We start from the raw sequence: 23,134 nt of genomic DNA on the forward strand, positions 1-23,134 counted from the left end.
TATGTTGTCTATAACAATTCCCAAATCCTTCTCGTGTGTGGTTATCCCTAATTTAGGGTGTAAATTGCTTGTGCATTCTTGACCCCGAAGTGCATAACTTCGTATTTCTCTACATTAAATTTCATCTGCCATTTTAGTGCCCAATCCCCCAATCTATCCAAATCCCTCTGCAGCAAAGCAATATCTTGCTCACATTTTATTAAATTACAGAGTTTTGTGTCATCTGCAAACACCAAAACATGGCTTTCAATGCCCATTTATAAATATGTTAAAAAGAAGCGGTCCTAAAACAGAACCCCACTTACCACTTTTGTCCAGCCTGAAAATTTACCATTAAGGACAACATCTATATATACACATACACACACTATATTTTACTACTATCAAAAAACACAAAATACAGGCAAACTCATTTCTTGCATAATTATTTATTTCATTTTTTTCTCCTTTTGCTGGTGACATATATAAATCATCCATATGAGAAGGAAAAAAAACAAAGGAAGAATATCCTACAATAGAAGAGTAATTCTATGAAATGTTAAAAAAAAGATTGCATCCATCCATAAAACATTGCACTTATTCCCGAGCATAGCCCTGAAATGATCTGTTCATTTAGCAGCAACAACGCTGCGTTTTGGAATGACTAGATAGTCATTAGACAGTAAAAAAATGTTTTTTAAAAATTGAACGTACAAGGGTTACCAGTAAAACAGAACAGTGGAATAATTGATAAAAAATTGAGATTTTTTTTTCTTCAGTATGTCAATGTTCTAACAAATCCTCAAAAATATCAGTAGAAGGTCATAGACTTGATTTGCTTCTAAGACAACTAATTTGGAATCAGGCTCTAAAAATGATACAGAAAATACCCTGTAAATGTATATACGGTATATATATATATATATATATATATATATATATATATAAAAAAACATTAAAAACAAAAGTCTTGTTTTAGGACAGGGCCTGTTAACCTTGCTGGTTAAGCATTTGTGCAGCTCTCAGATATTTGCAATATCAAGGTTTTTGTCACCCCTTTCTGAAACGTTATCTAGTTGTTATGTACTACACTTCTCCGGGCGCTCAGCTCCAGTTAGGAGCATAGGCCACAAAAGCTGTGGTGAGTAAGAAATATTCCAGAATTGTGTGTTCATGGGAATTCTGGAGAGAACAAGGCGTTCTGTTTACTTTGCTTAACTCTCTGAAGGAAAATAATTAAATAGTGACATCTAGCATCTACACATTACAACTAAACCTGTTCAACCACATTGCTGGTCCCTTTCTCCTGTTTTGTCCACATTGGTTAATATTTCAGTTAAATCACAACTGAAAGGATGTCTGGTGAAAAACAAGGGCAAAGTCTAGTGATCCCACAACCCAACTAATCAGGAATTACAGTATTCACTACCTAAAAATAGCACAGCATCAGCAGCTGCAGCCCCAGGCCTCACTGACATCCTTGCTGTCGAGTTTTATGTTTTCTGTAGATTTTTCGCTGAAAACTGGCCCGCCGTGTCTTATCATCAGTTCTGTAGCCATCTTGACGAAGGCCTCTTCCACGTTGCTGGAGTCCTTAGCAGATGTCTCTATGGTACTGGTGATTTCGTAATGTTGGGCAAGTGTTTTGGCCTCTTCCGGTTGAACCTCACGAAATTCATGCATATCAGACTTGTTTCCTGTTGAATACAATAAGTCTAATTTAGTTATAAAAGCACAGCAGTCGTCGGATTTCCCCCCGTTGGGTGGGAAAGTCCCCATTTAGTTATATGCTCAATTTTCTGCAATGTAAAAGTAGTAAATGGATTGCATATGCATAGCTGCATAACAAGCTGACCTATGACATATTATTGACATAAATTAAAATATTTAAATTATTGACATAAAAGCACAGTATAGAGTTTCCTAAACACCTCACCACTCTTAATGTGTTTCCCAATATCTACTCAGGTCCACTTCCTTTTAAGAAATACTGCTTCCTTTTAAAGGGATACTCCATTGAAGAAAATAATATTTATTTCTCCTTACATCCACCGTCTTCAAATCCTGTAACTTCCACTTTAATACATTTTACCCACATTCTCCCATTTCTAGCTCAGCTTACAATTAAGGCACTTGTCCGTGCAATCATAATTTCCCAAATTGACCATTACAATTCACTACTCACTCATCATCCTTCCAAATACATTAATACCTCCCATCTGACTGGATTGGTTCCAGAAGAGTACAGCAAGTCAATGTAATGATTGGCAATGGGGGTGGTGTGGGAGTAGCGGTCAAACTGCTAACACTATGGGCAAGTTGAAGAATCTCTCCAGATTAGCTATTTTTGGTTAGTTATGTAATTTGTGAAAATATTGTAGTCTAGTGAATAACACTATATATTCCATATATTCGATTAAATTTACAGTCCAGCAATTTGCAGGATTATTCACTACAGTGAGAATGGTCAGGATTTCAAAGTGAATTCAAAAAGGCCAAAGTAACCGAACTGGAAGCATAATTAAATTTTTTCCGGTTCAGTTTTTTTTAAGGCATCGATTTTGAAGTCACCTTGACTTCAACTAACAACTCTCACTTAAGTTAATAACTCTGTGTATATATAATCTGCAAACCAAACACGGAATTTGTTTCAAAATGAGTATAAGTGAAGCCCATCTAATATAAAGTAAAATGGCCCTGAATATGACCCACATAGCCCTCCTAGATAAGACAGACAACCAGAGAAAGTTGAGGTTGAAGTTAAAACCTCCTCAAGTTTCTGAATTAGTGCCAAATAAAACTTGGCTCCCATTGGTGTGTAGTCATTAGGAAGTTCACCCAAGCACTTGTAACTCTGCATATCTGGCAGCAGGTGGCAGTGTTTACAACATATTTGTCCATTGCTCTGCATCTAAAATGCCTACTGGATAAGCAAGTCTTGGTGCATACAGTGTCAATAGTGCTTTGAGCTACTTCCCCCCCCCCCCCATGTTTAAATGCACATTTTTTTATGTGTAATATAAAATTTTTTAGAATTGATGTTAACAGCATGACCCTCACAATTACAATCCCTAAATCTAGACAGGAAATCAATCTTTAAAGAATCACTATAGTGTCAGGAAAACAAACTTGTTTTCCTGACACTATATAATGCTTAGGGGGCCCCCCTCCCGCTGGGCTGAAGGGGTTAAAATCCCTTCAGTAGCTTACCTTTATCCAGCGCCGGGCTCCCTCGGCGCTGGTGACCTCTCCTTCCCCTCCGACGTCAGCTGAATGCGCATGAGCGCGCGCACTAAAAAACGCCCATAGGAAAGCATTTCTTAATGCTTTCCTATGGACGTTCTGCGTGATCAATGCGATTTTCGCATTGAGCATCGCAGAAGCACCTCTAACGGCTGTCAGGAAGACAGCCACTAGAGGCTGGATTAACCCTGCAATGTAAACATAGTAGTTTCTCTGAAGGGTTAAAACCTGGGGGACCGGTCACCCAGACAACTTCATTGAGCTGAAGTGGTCAGGGTGACTATAGTGGTCCTTTAATAATATAATTTTGTTTTCCTCCTCAGATTAGTCAGCTGTAGTTATTGCAAAACACTATGCAATAGATAGTATGAAAAGCTTTTTTGTGTTACTTTGTGTGATGTAGAGTTATACTCACAAACGTAACAATGTGACGCTTGGGTTCTTACATCAGTGCTTTATTATAAGCACAGTGCTAGCCAAGACTACTGAAGAACAACTTACCAATTTAACTATTTCTTAAAGGGACACTATAGTCACCAAAAAAAACTTTAGCTTAAAGTGATATTCTAGTGCAAAGTATACAAAGCTGTATTCCTGGCACTATCGCTCCCCCTGACTCCTCCCTGGTAAATAATGGGTTAAAACCCTTTAATTTACTTACCATATCCCAGCACCGATATCCCTCGACACTTGGTTGACGCTCTGCAGCCTGTGACTAGAGGGCGCTAAAGCGCATGCTTGGCAAATGCAGAACGTGCATTAGACCTCCCCATAGTAAAACATTGAATCAATGCTTTTCTATGGGGAAAAAATAAATACATAAAAAAAAATTAAATAAATAAATCGGACGCTAGATGTCCTCAGATACCGGACCAAAGGTCTGTTTCAATCCAGGAAGATATTTAGTGGCTGCCTGCTAAACAGCCACTGGAGGCTGCCTTCAAGCTGCAACATAAACATTGCAGTTTCTCTGGAACTGCAATGTTTAACATTGCAGCACTAAGTGCAAAGGGGACACTGTGCCCAGACCACTTCAATGAACTGACGTGGTCGGGGTGCCTACAGGGTCATTTTAATGAAGCAGTTTGTGTATTGATCATGCCCATGCCTCATTGCTCAATTCTCTGCCATTTTACATCAGTTTTGTTTGTTTATGGAGCCCTTGCCACACCTCCCCTGGCTGTGACTCACACATCCTGCATGCAAGAAAATGGTTTCTCAATCAGATGTAACTTACTTTAAAAATTTTTATCTTCTGCACTGTAAGTTGAACTTTAAAGACATACATGAGGCTTCTGAAAGGTCTAGCAAGCAGGAGCAGGAGATAAGAAATTCAAAATTAAACAAAATTTACAATAAAGGAAGTGTAAACATTAGATTACTGTTTACAGGAAGTGTTTAGGAAGGCTGTACAAGTCACATGCAGGGAGGTGTGACAAGGCTGCATAAAGAAAGTGATTTGACTCCTAAATGGCAGAGAATTGAACAGCTAGAGTGCAAAGGCATGATCTCTACACCAAAACTGCTTAATTACGCTAAAGTTGTTTTGGTGACCATAGTGTCCCTTTAATGTTATTTACCACAAATCTAACACTGATAACTATGCAGTTTAAATGGACACTCCAGACACACAAAGCATGTCAGCTTTTATCTGTGAAGAGTGGGTCCTTTTTTTCTCTCCTTCATTTAGAATAAATACAAATTGAATTTTCAATAGGAATTGCCGCGTTTAGAAATTAACCTACCGGTACTCAGTGGAGCTAAACTCAAGAGTCAGCTATTTCTCAGAACAGCTACCTTGCAAGTCTTTGCATAGCCACTTTCTGTGACTGTGCAATTCGAGTCCAGGAGAAATCGAATTGCACAGCCACAGAAAGTCTGGGCTGGATTAACCCCTCAAGGACACATGACGGAAATATTCCGTCATGATTCCCTTTTATTTCTGAAGTTGTGTCCTTAAGGGCTTAAAAATGAAGGGCTCACAAAGGCTTCAGGCAACAGATTTAAACCTTTTGCAATCTGTTTTTAGCTATACCCTCAATTAAATAAAAGGCATAATTAAATGCATGAATGTTTTCATTGGGGTTATATCCACTAATTTATGTATATTTAGTACTTAAAATAATTCTAGTATTGACATCCAGAAGGGCAGTACTAGTGCTGTCTAAGGTTTAACCCCTTGTCAGAATATCAGTAGAATGAAAAGAAGCAGTAGCCATTCATAAAGTGGTTAATCCTACCTGGTAAATAAAGAACGTCTCCTTGTATAAAACAATGTATGAACAAAGTAATGACCTCCCGCACCCAAACTGATAAATTATCCTGTGTGAATGCAAACCTGACTAGCAACAATAACAATGGTTAAAAAAGTCCCACTGAGCACACCCCAGGATGTATTCTGAAGATGCCTACTGGGTCAAAGTAACAATAAAACTACTGAGCAAATGAGAATACAAAGGTAGCTAGAGAGAGTGGGGGGATTGCAAACTGATCTACAACACTAAAACACTGACCAATATTCATACAATATGTATGCAGTGGAGGCTCAGCGCCCCACCAGTTTTTCATACAGAAAATAAACTATAATTATAAAACTATAATTTTTTTCTGTTGAGGTTTTAACCTGGTTTGTGTAAACGCACACCTTTAATAGGAGTCTGTGATAAAATGTGTTCTGTTCCTTTAAAGACATTAGTACTGCAGTTCCCCTTGTTATTCCACGCTGCTGTTACTTGGTCGAGTTAAAAAACAAAACAAAACAAAAAAAACAATTTGTTGGACAATATCTCAAATATCTGATTAACCTCTATGGGAAGTTGCCTACTTTACCATCACCTGGCAGCCCCCTATTGTTGCCAAGTTGTTTCATAAAGGCACCAAATATGCTCTGAGTGGCTGTTTGCACCAGGGGTGAAGTTGTCAGAACTCCACTTCCCTAGTGCAGGTGGACTGTGAGGTAAGTGTCTGCTTCTTCCTTCCCTTCACTTCTCGCAACATCAGACACTGGCGCAGGCACCGCGTTAACATTGGGTGTCTGCCGCCGAGATCTTCCTCCAGCATCTGATTGCGTTCTTACACCAACACTGGTGTAAGGCACCGCTTTACCATTAGGTGCCTGCGCAATGCTTACTTAATAGCAGCCTCAGCTGCCTTGTTTCACTTAGACTGGTTAAAATGAGATGCCTGCCGCCATGCGGACTCTCTCCCTGGGTATCAGGATTTGCTATTAAGGCAGACACCTCGTCAACCACTGGATGCCTGACTTCATAAAATTAAACAGAGCCCACAGATGTAGTGTGGTTGGAGGCAGCACATGGGGACAGTCACCGCTTCAACAGTGGCTACCTGTCACCTTAACTCCCCAATTTTCCCCATGTTCCATAGATCGGCACCTCTTCAGCAGGTGAGCATGTCAGAAACGGCCAATCTTCTGTCTCTATCTGGAGGACTAACAGTTTCCAGAAACTTGATTGTGAAGGATTTTTCATGTATTTGCCTATGGACCCTCAGTTAAACCTTCTCCCTGCTGTTTTAATGCCTGTATCCGTTCGGTTCAATATGTATGAAAGAAATGTATCCGTTTACCGAACGGAGACCACACACTCTGGGTAGCAATCAGCATTAGAACACAGAGAAAACCGCAACTTAACTGCTACTAGGTGGCCGCCATTCGACATACGAACACGTGGCGAGAACAAAGGATGGCGGCCATCTTAGAACTCACGAATACGGTCAGCGGGCCTTACACAGGGATTGCCTGGAACTAATTTCGGCACGGCAACCATGCGAATGCCCGGTCCCCATGGAAGTCCTGGATGAATACGTTCCCCTCCACGAATCAAACTGGCGTTCGGTAGATAGAATCTACCGAATGAGGGGAACGTTCACATGTAACCAGCTGTACCATACGAACTGTGGTTTTCGTGTAGTTAGATGCGAATGGAGACCGTCTCTTGCTACTGATTCTATGGAACTCTAGATCGGATACCTCCACATGGCAAGCCGGTCAAACTTCCACACGATGTGACACGGAGACTACCGAACGGAAATTTGTGAAATTTGGATATATGACTACCAGTATCCTCAGCTACCCAGGGATGTTGAAATGTTTGTATGTTGTATAAAAAGTACTTTTCTGAAATTATTGTTAAAAACTGTAAATGTTCTGGCCAGCAGATAATTGAGCTGTGTATATTGTTAAAACTCAATTATCTAGCCTGGCCCAGAGGAGGAGTTTTGTGTTGCATAAATTGTGAGTTCTGTGTGCCAGTAAATCAGTCTTGTTCCAGCATTAAGCTTTGGCTCATGTGTGGATTATTCGGCGATTCCAGGGATATTTCTACTCGTGAAGTATTTGGTGATTTTCTTTTATGGGAAGAAGGGAATACTTGACGGAGTAACGGATTATACCGTCACATTGATCTCCCCAACACTGTTCTTATCTTTCCTCATTCGAAAACCAATTCTTAATTTCTGATCTTCTGGCAAGCTTAATGAACTGCCATTAAAAGCACTCTATCATTAGGAATAAAAATCTGATTGGGGTGCGAGGGAGCTATAGAGCTAGGAATGCAGCACTGGAAAAGGATGGAAGTCCAAAAAAACCAAACCCAAAACCAACAACACATAAAAGGAACAAAAAGGGGGCGTGGCTAGCAGCCGACTCGATTGGCCGAACATTAAACCAGCTCTGAGCATAACTGGCAGAGACCGCGACTAAACGGAGGATCAAATCCACGATGGGGAACAATAAAAGACAACAAACCCCTCACCAAACACAGGGGAAACCGCCAGCGGGTAAACCGGGCTCGGTCACTCGCCTTTTCAAAGATTATGCCGTGGCGGACACAGGAGACTCCATCATGGCACCGGCGGCGACTCACACAGACTCGGAACCGCCGAGTCCTGCACAATCAGAAGCCTCATCTGCTTCTGTGGACGTGGATATAAAAGATATCCTGAAAAACCTACCATCAAGACTGGATCTAGCACAAATGCTAGGAAAGCTAGAAACTGCCTTTCAACTCAAAATGGAGGGCCTGAGCTCCGAAATTAAGCAGGTAGGCAGACGGGTGCAAGACCTGGAAGACGAAAGGGGCACATGTCAGACACAAATACAAGATCTCACTCATGCACTCACCACCCAGGAAAGGCATTTAACCATGCTCCAGACATCACTGGATGATATATATAATAGGGGTAGGAGGAACAACCTGCGCATTAGGGGGTTACCAGAGGCAGAAAAAGAAAATTTAAAAGAACAGCTAACCACCCTATTCAACCTCATACTAAACCGCTCTCCAGACTCCCCAGTGTTATTGGACAGGGCACATAGGTCCCTACGACCCAAAAATGGCACAGGCGAGAAACTACGCGACGTAATATGTCGCATTCACTATTTTCACCCTAAAAGAGGACATCCTGCGGGCACTAAGGGACACCTCCTTACCCCTATGATACCAGGGACAAGAAGAGCGCTATGGCCGATCACAGATCAACTAAGAGCACGGAGCATACGCTACAGATGGGGATTCCCCTACGCCCTAATTGTTGGCATAAAAGGGTCGACCTACACAATCTCCACATACCAAGACGTCATCCCCTTTACCGAAGCACTAAACCTGACAGAGGTTAACATTGCGAACTGGTATGCCCCAGACCCGGCAGTTCCGCTGGATACCCAAAAATGGCATACACCATCGAAGAGACAAAGAGTAGGACAGAAAGGCCTACCCCAGAGGGACGACAGGCGAACCAGAGGACCCACGGACGAATAAGAGACATACCAAAGAAAATCCCAGATGGACAGGACGGAACACACATTACAAAAAACGACAAGACTGAACAAGACGACCGCAACACTCATCACCCACGTAAAAGCCTCACAAAAAAACCCAGAAGGACATTACTGAGCACACCGGAATAAAGTACTGGGGGACATACAATAACTGTGGCAGACAAAGCGACCAAAACTGTCAATACATACAGAATTGGACATTAAAGCTGAAGAACCTTGCAGGACTCGGAAACCAAAAAAAAAAAAAAAAAGGGAACCTCATGTACAGGTCGTATACTCTGGGTACTGACTTCATGTTAGATATAAAGGCACTCATATTGTAACACAATACCAGGACAACATCACAGATACTCAGAGGGTGACGACACCAACACTGAGAGAGGTCTCAAACTTACCCATACCTGAACAACACTGAAAGAACACACGTGACCTACACACTTTTAATCAAGTCCACATGATAATCAATAGAACTGGGCAGAACCCCACAGGCGATACTCAGGCACAAAAAACAAACACAACCCAAAATTTGGCCACCCCCCATAGACGTGAGGCCCACACAAGACGAGCGCAAAGAAAGCTATCAAAACATATTACACAACAACCATCATCAGTCACACAGAAGCCAAAAAAAATATATATATATATATATATATATATATATATATATCACGATCCATCTGGGATTACAAACCGAACGCACAGGTCACCACACTCTTCCCATCCTCCTCTAAACATGCAAATGGAACATGCGATCTCACCCGCAAGCTCCATCCAAACAGTTAACGAATAACACTGAAATAACATAGAATATAACTGAGACAACCAATAAAACAGTCGATTCTCCAATAGACGACGACCATTTAATATCTACACTACACACAAAAACAGAAACACCCACGCCAACCCCAACACGAAATATGGTCATCACACCATAGCCCACTGCAGATACAGGGACATTTCAGGGGCAGACACCAGTAAACTATAATCACCAGAGAGTGACACCCTTCCGAATTCAGAAATCTTACTCTATCAGATACACAATTATATTGAACCACTGTATATAGTTGACCGACAACCCAAGAGAAAACCAGTATGGAAACATTGACGGTCTCTTTGTTCATATGTTATTATTGTTTTAATTATTATTGTGTTAACTACTGTTTTGCGAGGTTGACCTACTTACAGCTGTGTATTGTATATGATTGTGTAAAATTGTTAAACCAAAGGTCGAACACAAGGAGCACAAAATCTAGCAGGAAAAGTCTGTACTAGAAACCCCCAAAAAAACACCGGGACTGCACTCATCCCACCACATAACACATTTATAACAACCATAAAAATTTTAACACACAATGCCAGAGGCCTCAATACGCCCGAGAAACACCACAAGGCACTCACGGACTATCACAGGCAGAAAATAGACACAATTTATATACAAGAAACGCACTTCCATAAAGACCCCACTCTCAGATCAAAATTCTACACTAAAAGCTACTTTAGCAACTATGGTGGATCAAAATCAAGAGGGGTCGCGATCCTTCTCTCCTCACAACTACCCTTTACGTACAAAGAACATTACTCAGATGATGGAGGCAGGTTCATTTTTCTTAAAGGGCAAATAGGGAACACCACCACAACCCTCGCCAATATCTACCTCCCAAACAGGAAACAAACCCCCACCCATTGCAAAATATTCCACAAACTAGAAACATTCACAGAGGGACTGCTAATTCTGGGAGGGGACCTTAATGTTTCACTAGATGGGACACTAGACACCACCTCTCAGGCCCAAACATATCAGGTTTCAACGAGGAACCAGATACAAAAACTTCTAGATACGCACCAACTCTATGACACTTGGCGAGTCACACACCCCAACAGCAGAAGTTACTTGTTTTACTCACATTCATCAAAAACATACTCTAGAATAGACATGATATTTACAACGCATAGATTCCTGAACCTCATCAAGACTTGTGAATATGCCCCAATAACATGGTCAGACCACGCTCCAGTTTCAATGACGATAACAATCCCTACCCTACACCCCACTAGGACACAATGGAAGCTAAATGACAATCTAGTAAACGACCAAATAATACAAACCCAAATCGAAGAAAACTTGCTTCAATACTTTGAAACAAACACGAAGGCAGAAACACCATACCCAATCATATGGGAAGCTCATAAAAGTTCTATTAGAGGAACAATCATACAAAAAGCCTCCCGACAAGTCACACAACTAACCAAAGAAATCAGAGAGTTGGAAGAAGTCCATACCCAGAACAACACACTATCAATATACAAAAAACTCTTAGAGAAACGAACAGAACTCAACACCATTTTAAACGTACGCACAAAATATGCCATAAGACACGAAGACACGAAGCCTATACTACGCACAGGGAGGGGATAATACATGCGGACCAATCGGGCTTCGTGCCCAGTAGAGAAGCGAAGAATAATACTACAAAAATTATAAACTTGGTACACGAGGCCACACGAACAAAGGACCCCAGTCTACTCCTGTCCATAGACGCTGAAAAAGCCTCCCACAAAGTGGACTGGACCTTGATGCTATACACGCTCCAAATCCCTGGGCTTCGGACCTAATTGGCAAAAATGGATAAAAGCAATATATTCAAACCCCACAGCCAACATTAGGATTAATGGACAACTCTCAAATTGCGTGTAATTATCCTAGAGCCATTCCTTCAGGGAATCCGAGACAACGCCAACATTAAAGGCATGCAGATGGGAAAGTACGAACATAAAATAGCCGCATTTGCGGACAATATGCTTTTCTCAATCTCAAACCCGCTATCCTCACTCCCACACCTGATGGAAGAAATGAGCACCTATAGTAAAATATCCAACTTTAAAGCAAATCTCAGTAAATGCGAAATCCTCCCAATACACATGCAGGCACACACCACAACAACATTGAAACGAGAATACCTATTTGCGTGGGTCCCAAACAACATAAAATACTTAGGAATATACATCACCAGGGATACATCACGCCTATTTGAAAGCAACTTCCCAAACCTACTAAAAACTATTCACTCGGATCATCCTGGAATAAACCCCAATTTGGATGGTTCTGCAGGCTGAACATCCTTAAAATGAATGTCCTGCCCAGCAGGGGCGGACTGAGAGAGTCCTGGGCCCTCGGGCAAAATTAGGACCTGGGCCCCCTCCAGATATAGATATATATATATATATATATATATATATATATATATACTGTTGTAGATGTACCTTGTATTTGCATGTAAAATGAATGTATGTTTCTGTGTATATTCACTGTAAGTGAATATATGTATGTCTTTGTGTGAGGTATTAGGATTCAAAATATATTTGATTGTATGTGCATGTAAAGTGACTGTATGTTTCTGTGTATACTTACTGTAAGTCGTGTTGGGATTTTAGGATTCAAAATATATTTGATTGTATGTGCATGTGAAGTGAATGTATGTTTCTGTGTATATTTACTGTAAGTGAATATATGTATGCCTTTGAATCCTCATATCCTAACACGAAATACAGAGTATCTATGAAGGGACACTATAGGCACCAGGACCACTTCCGCTCATTGGAGTGGTCTAGGTACAGTGTCCCAGGTCCCTTAACCCTGTAAAAGAGGGGGGCACTTTAGGAAGCTATAGTGCTAGGGAAAAATAAAAAAATGTTTCCTGGCACTATAGTTTCCCTTTAAGTAGATAAAAACTGTGGGGTGTTGTAGTGGGTGTAGGGGACATGGGGCTGCCGTGGGGGCAGGGGCATAGAAACTGTAGTGGTTATAGGGGCTGTAGTGGGGGCAGAGGCTGTATTGGGTATAGAGGCTATAGTGGGGCAGCGAATAATAGGGGCTATAGTTGGGGTAAGGCGAAATAGTGACTATAGAGGGGGCAGGGGGTAATAGAAGCTATAGTGGGGACAAGCGGTAATAGAAGCTACAGTGGAGACAAGGGGTAATAGAAGCTACAGTGGGTGCAGGGTAGTGATAGGGACTGTGGTAGTTGCAGGGGAGGCATAGAGACTGTGGTAGTTGCAGGGGGATAGGGGCTGTAGTAAGTGCAGACAGCAATAAAGGCAGTAGTGGGTGCAGGGAAAAAGGGCAGTAGTGGGCATGGGAGCTTTCATGGATATGGGTTGTAGTGGATGCAGGTGTTTAGGGGTTGTAGTTGGTATATCAGCTGTAGTGGGTGTAGAGGCTGCAGGGGTTCTAGTGGTTTTATGAGATATAGGGGCTGTAGTGGGTGCATGGTATATAGAGACTGTAGTGGGTATAGGGACTATAGGAGGTGTAGTGGGGTATTGTACAGCGCTACGGAATCTGATGGCGCTATATAAATAATATAATAATGGATAAGGGCTGTAAGGAATATATAGGTATGCGGTTTGTGCATGCGGTAAAGGGGCTGTAGTGGGTATAGGGACTGCATGGGGTACAGGGTCTGTAGAGTAGGGAGTAGGGGGAAGAAGGGAGTAGGGGGGCAGCAGGGCAGTAGAGGGGCAGCATGGTGTAGGAGAGCAGCAGGGGGTTTGCTGGGGCTAGAGGGGCAGCAGGGGGTAGGGGGACAGCAGGGGGTCTGCTGGGGCTAGACGGTCGGCAGGGGGTCTGCTGGTGCAGCAGAGGGTAGAGGGGCTGTGGTGGGTATAGGGGTTGTAGTAGGTAGAAGGGCCGCAGGGGTAAGGGCTGCTGGGGGTAGAGGAGTAGCAGGGTGTAGGGGGCCAGCAGGGAGTAGGGGGCCAGCAGGGAGTAAGTGGGTAGAGGGTAGGGGGGCCAGCAGGAGGTAGGGGGCAAAGGGGCAGAGGGGCCAGCAGGAGGTAGGGGGCAGAGGGGCCAGCAGATAGTAGGGGGCAAAGGGGCAGAGGCGCCAGCAGGGAGTAGGGGGCAAAGGGGCAGCAGGGTGTAAGGGGGCCAGCAGGGAGTAGGGGGTCGCAGGGGGTTTGCTGGGGCTAGGGGGACAGTGGGGGGTCTGCTGGGGCTAGAGGGTCAGCAGGGGGTCTGCTGGGGTGGTAGAGGGGCTGTAAGGGATAGGGGCTGTGGTGGGTATAGGGGTTTTAGTAGGTAGAAAGACTGCAGGGGTAAGGGCTGCTGGGGGTAGAGGAGTACCAGGGAGTATGGGGGGCAGCAGGGAGTAGGGGGCTAGCAGAGAGTAAGTGGGTAGAGGGGCCAGCAGGAGGTAGGGGGACAAGCAGGAGGTAGGGTGGGCAGCACCAGGTAAGGGGGCCAGCAGGGAGTAGGGAGCAAAGGGGCAGAAGGGGTAGCAGGGAGTAGGGGGTGTGCTGGGGCTAGAGAGGCAGAAGGGGGTAGAGGGACAGCGGGGGGTCTTCTGGGGCTAGAGGGTCGACAGGGGGTCTGCTGGGGCAGCAGAGGGTAGAGGGGCTGTAAGGGGTAGGGGCTGCGTATAGGGGTTGTAGTAGGTAGAAGGGCTGCTGGGGGTAGAGGAGCAGCAGGGGGTTGAGGGGCAGCGGTGAGTAGAGGGGCAGCGGTGAGTAGAGGGGCAGCAGGGAGTAGAGGGGCAGCAGGGACTAGAGGGGCAGCAGGGACTAGAGGGGCAGCAGGGACTAGAGGGGCAGCAGGGAGTAGAGGGGCAGCAGGGAGTAGAGGGGCAGCAGGGAGTGAGTGGGAAGAGGGGCAGAAGGAGGTAGAGGGGACAGCAGGGGGTAGGGGGTGCCAGCAGGGGGCAGGGGGTGCCAGCAGGGGGCAGGGGGTGCCAGCAGGGGGCAGGGGGTGCCAGCAGGGGGCAGGGGGGTGCCAGCAGGGGGCAGGGGGGTGCCAGCAGGGGGTGCCAGCAGGGGGCAGCCAGCAGGGGGCAAAGGGGCCAGCAGGAGGTAAGGGGACAAGCAGGGAGTAGTAGGCAAAGGGGCAGCAGGGGGTAGAGGGGTAGCAGGGAGTAGGGGTGCCAGTATAAGGTAGAGGGGGCCAGGGGGCAGGGGGGCCAGCATGAGGTGGAGGGGCAGCAGGGGGGCAAAAGGGCTGCTGGGGTAGATGAGTAGCAGGGGGTAGTGGGGCAGCAGGGGATAGGGGGGGCAGCAGGAGCTAGAGGGACAGCAGGGAGTATGGGGCAAAGGGGCAGTAGAGGGTATAGGGGCTGTAGAGGGTATAGGGGCTGTGGTAGGTATAGGGGTTGTAGTGGGCTGCTGGAGGTAGAGGGGCAGTAGGGAGGCAGCAGGAGGTAGAGGGTTGGGGGCAGCAGAGGGTAGAGGGGCAGTATGGGGTGAGGAGCAGCAGCATGGGGACAGCAGAGGGTCTACTGGGGGTAGAGGGGCAGTAGGGAGGCAGCAGGGGGGCAGCAGAGGGTAGAGGGGTGGGGGGCAGCAGAGGGTCTACTGGGGGTAGAGAGGCAGTAGGGAGGCAACAGGAGGTAGAGGGGTGGGGGGCAGTAGGGGGTAGAGGAGCAGTATGGGGTGAGGAGCAGAAGGGGGGCAGCATAGGGTCTACTGGGGGTAGAGGGGCAGTAGGGAGGCAACAGGAGGTAGAGGGGTGCGAGACAGCAGGGGGTAGAGGGGCAGTATGGGGTGAGAAGCAGCAGAGGGTCTACTGGGGGAAGAGGGGCAGCAGGGAGTAGGGGGTAAAGGGGCAGCAGAGGGTAGAGGGGCTGTAGGGGTAGGGGCAGTGGTGGGTAGAAGGAAGAGGAGCTGCTGGGGGAAGAGGAGCCTTACCTGTGGCCAGAGGGGTTAATCCTTCTCCCAGCAGCACTGGAGCATGCTGTCTCCCCCCCTGAAGTGCTGCCTCTAACACAGATCAGGCAGCTCCGCACGGCTCCCTGACCTTTTGACACATGATGTCATTTCCTCTATCAGGAGCCGCACGGAGCTGCCTGATCAGCACTACAGACAGCTCTCCTGCTCTGCTCACCAGTCAGGCACAGTGAGAGACAGCATAGTGTGTCTTTAGGAGGGCCCTTTAGTTGTCTCTTACTGTGCCTCCCCGAACATGGGGGAAATTAGCTTTGTTTTTTTTTGTTTTTTTAAATTCTTTATTTTTGCACTCGACAGGAAAGGCAGAAGCAATACGACATGTAAGCTTGCGCAGAAGCCAAAATATACAGGAACATATAATCAAAGACAAATATATAACACCTTTGGCACCCACAACAATTCACTGTATGCAGTCTGTAATACCTGCCCCCTATCGAGGGATTTTTTTTTTTTTTGTAGCAACATCAATTAAGTTCCTTACTGTTACACAGGAGAGGCATAGCGAGAAATAGCGGTAAGGCAAATCCTGTGCAATAGTATACATTGTTAGATAACCCCTACCAGAGCTCTTATCGTAACACATACCAGTCCTATAGATAATCCACCTCCGGAATTCCAGGCTATCCGCCTCTCTGCAAGTATATTGTACTACTAGACAGGTCTTGTACCTTAAGCAATAGCCCAGAGGCCACCCAAAGTAGGATGAGCCCCAGGGATCCCCGTCTCTCCAACATGTCCCATGTCTGTGCTAGGAAGGAACCACTTCCAAGTGAACTGAGACAACACAAATGAAAGAATAACAGAATAGAAGAGAAAACCCCTATATATATCAAGGGTTTTGTAGAAGTATAAAAAGAAGAGAAGAGAGAAGAAAGAATAGAAACAAGGATTAAGGAATAAAGAGGGGGGGGGGGAGGGAGGGCGGACGAGCTAGGGACCCCCCGAAGTAGTGTGCGTGATCCCATCCCATTAAGTATCCCCAGTGCCCGGGGCGCTATTGTCCCACGGTTCCCAAACTTTTTGGAAGGCCGCTACGGTCCCTCGCATCCTGGCAGTAAGATCCTCCATGATCCTGCTGTCCCTTATTCTAGAGATCACCCCCCCGAACTCCGGTCCTCCAGGTGTTAAACAAGCCGCTGCTATAGTTCTACGCGCACTCAAGGTGATTGTCCTCACCAATCTCTGTTCTTTCCTGGACCATCCCTCTATAGTTCTATTTAAAAGATAGATCCATGGGTCTAGGGGGAGGGGTCTGCCAAATGTCTGTCTCATTAGGTTTTCAACAGCCTTCCAGAATCCCTGGAGCGCCGGGCATTCCCACCACATATGGAGATACGTACCCCGGAAACCGCAGCTCCTCCAACAATCGTCGGAGTCTAGTTTGTGCATTTTGTGTAAAATGACCGGGGTAGTATACCATCTGAGCATGGTTTTCCATGCCTGTTCTTGTTGTGTGACGCATATAGAGGCGCTCTTGGTGGCTTCCCAGATTTCCTGCCATTCGATACCTTCGAGTACTTCCCCTAAGTCCTGTTCCCATTTGTCAATGTACGCCAGTCTACCCCATTCTCTAGTTTCTGTACTAAGGTGAGCGTATATGAGGGTGATCATCCCCTTGGGGGCAGATGCATCTCTACAAAGTTTCTCGTAGAAGGTAAACTGCCCCTTGGCCGCGGCTATAATATCTGGTTTCCTAGCAAAGTCCCTCACCTGGAGGTATCGAAAATAATCTGTTGGAGTCAGGTGGGTGATTTGTTGGAGGTCTTGAAAAGGGATCACGGTCCCCCCTCGATAGAGTTGGTAATACCGTTGAACCCCGGTTTTTTCTATATTGCGAAAATTCCTCGGGGCCATACCAGGTGGAAATGCTCGATTCCTAAGTATCGGAGTCATGGGGGAGGGGGATGAGGTGAGTCCGAATTTGGTGCTGTTCACATCCCATAATCGTAGAGAATTAAGGATGGCCGGGCAGGTTACTCTGACCATGGGCCTATGTTCTCTCGGTACCCTCATAGTGAATTGGGGAACATCAAGACCGACCATCAAAGATTCTATTTCCACCCATCTCCTGTCACCCACAGGGGAATGCCACATAATCACCTGGGACAGCTGGGCCGCCAAATAGTAATAGTACAAGTTTGGAAGCCCCAATCCCCCTCTATCTTTACGCCTATACAAAACTTGTCTGGCAATTCTATGCCGCTTATTCCGCCACACGAAGTTACAGATCGCCCTTTGTAGCGGCTGTAATTGAGATTTCGTGACGCGGATGGGGAGGGCTTGAAACAGGAATAGAATACGAGGGAGGATGTTCATCTTGGCGGAGTGAATACGACCCAGCCAAGAGATAGATTTATCGGTCCATTTGTCCATGTCATTCATTAAAGCCCGTAACATGGGTTCGTAATTGCTAGAGTACAGTCGGTTCGGGTCTGCCGTCAAATGAACTCCCAGGTATTTGAGGGAGTGCGGTTCCATTCGTATGTGGTAAGCGGTCTGTATCTGAGCCACATCTTCAGCTGTCATGCCGATTGGCATCGCGCTGGATTTTGGAATGTTTGCTTTGTATCCAGATAGGTCCCCGTATTCTCCTATAACTCTCTGTAATGCGGTCATCGACTCGTGCGGGTTCGTAACGGTGAGGAGAACATCATCTGCGTAGGCAGATACGGTGAATTCTACCCCTCCGACTTCTACTCCATGAATGTTCGGATGCCTGCGAATCGCCTGTAGAAGAGGCTCGAGGGCCAGCACAAAGAGGAGGGGAGAGAGAGGGCACCCCTGCCTGGTTCCATTATGTAGGTGGAAAGGAGTAAGCGGGGCCCCTGAGATCTGTATCTGAGCCCTTACATCATGGTACATTGCCCTCGTGATGTGCACGAACTCGTCCGGAAATCCCAGGTGTGACAATACAGCGAATAGGAAATTCCATTTGACCCTGTCGAAGGCCTTCTCGGCATCGATAGATATTACCAGGGAGGGCGTATTCGTCGCCACCTGTTTCCAGATCAGATCAACCGTTCGCCTTGTATTTTCGAACAATTGTCGGCCTTGTATGAACCCCACCTGATCGGCATGTATAAGAGTAGTCAGAAGTGGGTTCAGCCTGTCTGCCTGTATTTTGGCCAAGATCTTCACATCATGGTTAATCAACGATATAGGCCTGTAGTTTTCAGGTAGGTGTGCATCCTTATCCGGTTTGGGTAGTAATATGATCGTAGCCAATGACATGTCAGGGCCCAGTCTTCCTCCCTGTCTTAAGGAATTAAACAGCGTGGCCAGGTGAGGTGCTAGCTCCTCCCTGAAGGCCTTGTAGTATGATCCATCATATCCATCAGGGCCAGGTGCCTTGTTCCCTTTAAGGCTCGATATGGCCTTGTCTACCTCCTCAGTACTGATCTCCGCCGCCAGGTTCCCGGCAGCGTCCCCTGACAATTTGGGCAAGTCTAGTCCCTCGAGAAATCGTTTTATGCTTCGGTCCTCTTGGCCTCCCATCAAGTGACCGTTCGGGGAGTGATTATACAATTGTTTATAATATTCTTCAAATACCTTTGCGATGTCTGTCGGTTTTGTTTTTGTCGTGCCATCTGGGTGTCTGATGGCCGTGATGTGGGGCCGTTGTTGCCTGGGCCTAAGCGTCCTGGCCAATAGCGTATCCATTTTATTGGCTTTATCGAAATAGGTCCGTCTGGACCATGTCATGGCCTTAGCCGTGTCATCTAGCAGAAGTGTGCGTATGTCCCGTCTGACTGCCTCCAGTCTACCGTGTATTTCAGCGTCCGGGGTAGCCTGGTGTTGCTGCTCAAGGTTCCTCAGCCGTTTAAGCAGAGTTTCCAGGTGAAGGTGTTTTAGTCGTTTCTTTCTTGTGGCCAGTTTAATCAATTCCCCTCTTATGACCGCCTTGTGTGCAGCCCAAATCGTGCTGTTGCTTACGTCAGGTGTGGTGTTGACCTGAAAGTAATCCGTAATAGCCTTCCGAATGCTGTCTAGAATCGACTCATCTCTCAGCAGCGATGAATTCAGTCTCCAGGACCATGGGCTCGCTGTGCAAAGATTACCTAAGACTATAGATGCGTCAGCGTGGTCAGACCAGGATATACTTCCCACCTCTGAGCTCGAGAGCCTGGAAAGGCTAGCTGCATTTATTAAAAATAGGTCTATTCTAGAATAGGTGCCATGGGGAGCAGAGTAAAAAGTATAATCTCTGTCCATAGGGTGTTGCGCCCTCCAAGCATCCACCAGTCCTGTTTCCGCAATAAAGGTCTTAAGCTGGCGGTCCTGTCCCCCGCGTCCCTGCGATCTCGGACCTCCAGCCCTGGAGCTCCTATCCATCGCCGGACAGGGTGTAGCATTAAAATCTCCCCCCATAAGGACCATTCCGTGTGGCAATGCGGCAACCTTATCACGCAGTGTAGACCAAAACCCAGCATCTGGCTGATTCGGGGCGTAAATGTTGATCAGGTGTACAACGTGGGAGTGGAGAGTCCCGGTAACTATAATGTATCGTCCCTCCGGATCCGCATCCTGGGCAGACAGCTGGAAGGGGCAAGAGCGTTTGATAACTATAGCGACACCGTTCCGTTTGCGATGCGACCTGGCTTCAAAGGAGCCCGTGTAGACATGGTCTCGTAATTGAAAAGTAGCCTGTTTAGGTAGGTGAGTTTCCTGAAGGTATACAACGTCTGAGTTCATCCTTTTCAGGGCCCTAAACATCAGACGTCTTTTTTTGGGGGCGTTCAGACCCTTGACGTTTAGAGTGGTAATCTTAATCGCCATCGTGTGATAGATTACTCACCGCTAACGCTCTGCTGCCACTGTTTGTATTAGGGAGGATCTCCTGAGCAGCCGGGATCCGCGTCGGGATGGTCCACTCGTCCGCCCCCCCCCAGGAGCGAAGAAGGGTGGGAAGGGTCAGGATGGGAAAAGAAAAGAGAAAGACAGAAGAAAGGATATGACAGAAAGAAAGGCATCCGGACAAAATCCGATGCGGTGAAAATTCTGGTCTTACAACTCGCCAGAACATTTTGGGTAGCGAGGGCCCTCGTTCCCTGCACGATCAACGCGTGGAGGATACTGAGGATCCCTAAAGCCCCGCCCACCCGCGCCCTAAGCATGCTGTAGAGACCTTACCGGCATAGTGGTATCCCGCCCCCAACCATCCCGGATCCCACCCGATGGACATAAATTACGGTAACCCCCTTACCGGACTGTCCCCAACCGCCAGTTAATCTCTCACCCCTGAAAATACCCCGCAGCTAATGAGGGGCCGCTGCTCCCTGCCTCCGGTTAAGCCACCACTACCATTCCAACACATGTCGCGTTTACAGTATCTACATTAGGTTTTTACACATTGGCTGATCATATTCTCTCCCCCTGTTTGTTTTGGATTTCGATAGGATAAATGCGACTCGGCTACCAGCATGCATCAGGCCCTCAAACAACTAAATGTAGCGATAACCAATTTTTAAACATGCATAACACGCAATAAAACGTAGATTAGTAGAGATACACAAGCTTTGAAATGTTCCATACCGGAGGAAGGGCAAAGGGTGCTCTTTGTCCCCATTGCCCCCGTGTCATCATACAATTTTACCCTGAACATATATACATTCATTTTTGTTTTTTTTGAATATTTTGCTGTTTTTCGTTGTTTTTTATATTTTCTGTAGTGCAGCAAAATGCAGCTAGGCCAAGAGCACGTAGCAGGCTATCAACCTACATCGCTCCATGTCCTCTGTGCTCCAGCTGCATCCCACAATTTTACCATAAGCATATATACAGGTAGTGACAGAAAGTGCAATGTAACTTGGCGAGTGGTATACATCAAGCTATTGAGACTACTTAGCATTTCGCCCCCTCTGCTCTAATTTTACCGTATGAATTGAACATATAACATATATACAATTATATATTTTTTTTGTTTTTTTTGTTTGTCGTTTTGTTTTTAATATTATGGGGATAAGCAAAATAGCACTAAGCTAACAGCTTACTTCAGGTTCTAAAGACTGTCCCGGTCCCTGTCCCCCATGCTCCGGTGTCTAAATGGAGAAGCAAAGTGTAACTAGACTAGTCGTACAGACCGGGCTATCAAACTGCTGTGCCCCTCGTCATTTTTGCTCCAGTTTCGTCAAACAATTCCGCCCTAAACAGATATACATTTTACATATTTTGTTATTTATTTTTCATCATTTTTTTTTTTCCCCCTTTTTTTTTTCAGTTTTTTTAAATTTTAACTTTTTTTTTTTTTTTTAAGTTTTAGGTAACGGTGAGCAATACAGAGCCTGGTAAACCGGGCACCTCAGGCTATCGAAGTGTTCCGCTCTGTATTCTCTCCGCTCTGGTGTTCACCACACCATTTTAACAAATACAAATTAACATTTTAAATTTTAAACAATTTCGTTAAGTGTATAGCCGCCACACCCCAGAATCAGCAAGGGTGTAGCCACCATCACCCACAGAACCCCGACCCCCTCCACTCCCCCCCGGGGGCGCAGGGCCTCAGCCGAGGAAAAAAGGACCAGGCCGGAGACCAGGCCCGGATAGACGGGGAGAGGACCGAAGCCCCTACAGCCCCAACCAGGAAAATGGCGCCCCCCGGGGGGAGGAAGCAGAGAGGTCGAGTGAGCATTATTAGGGAACAGGAGCAGGGGAAAAGGACCAACAAGCAAACCAACCCGGAGAAGTCCAGTCCGATCCTCTCTCGTTGGAAGATTCTTCCCTAGGTAAGTAACACCCCGTGTTGCAGGAAAGGACTACAGGTAGAAGCAGCATAGCCCGAAACCCCTCCCAAACCAACGGCAAGCCCTCCCAGACCCTAACGGGCAAAAAAGAAAAAATACAGCCCGGTGACAGAGGAGGAGAAGGGCAGTCCGCAGCACTCCTGCAACTCGAGGTAGGCAAGTCCGCAGGCCCAAAGGACATGGCTGGGCAGCGTCCACAGGGGGGGGGGGGGGGGGGGGGTACCAGGCTATAAAAATAGAAAAACAAACCCACAACTTTGGGCTCCATCCCGTACCCCACCCCAATTAAACTTTACTGAAAAAACCTCCAGCCTTCCGCAAGGCACTGGCTAGCATAGGCCTGGGAGACCAGGGAAACCAGCTAGAAGGGAAAAAACGATGCAGGCTACCTTCAACTGCGTCCCCGCGATCCTGCCTCCTTCCACTCCGACACCAAACGAGGGAGATCCTCCGGGTATATCGCCAAATCGGGTAGGTCAGCAGGCGGATGTATGCCCAGGCCGTTGAGCATGCGGCGGGGGTCCCCTCCCGGTGCGAGTACGTGCACTCGATCTCCCCGGAACACCATCAGCTTGAAGGGGAACCCCCATGCATACCTGATGCCGGCTGCTCGCAAGGCCTCGGTGATGGGCCGCCAATCCCTTCTCCGTTGCAGCGTGGA

At 46.4% G+C, this 23,134-nt stretch overlaps 1 protein-coding gene across 1 annotated transcript in view; it reads right to left on the bottom strand.

Moving 5' to 3' along the window:
* Nucleotides 1-916: 916 nt before the first annotated feature.
* The window catches only part of RAB43 (RAB43, member RAS oncogene family), a 96,400-nt gene continuing 74,182 nt past the window's right edge, over nucleotides 917-23,134 (bottom strand). The window contains exon 3 of the mRNA XM_063426948.1: nucleotides 917-1,676. Coding sequence (XP_063283018.1) covers nucleotides 1,426-1,676 — 251 coding nt within the window. The 3' untranslated portion in view covers nucleotides 917-1,425. The remainder of the gene's footprint in view (nucleotides 1,677-23,134) is intronic.

Source organism: Pelobates fuscus, chromosome 7 (assembly GCF_036172605.1).
Source record: "Pelobates fuscus isolate aPelFus1 chromosome 7, aPelFus1.pri, whole genome shotgun sequence".
Lineage (NCBI taxonomy): Eukaryota > Metazoa > Chordata > Amphibia > Anura > Pelobatidae > Pelobates > Pelobates fuscus.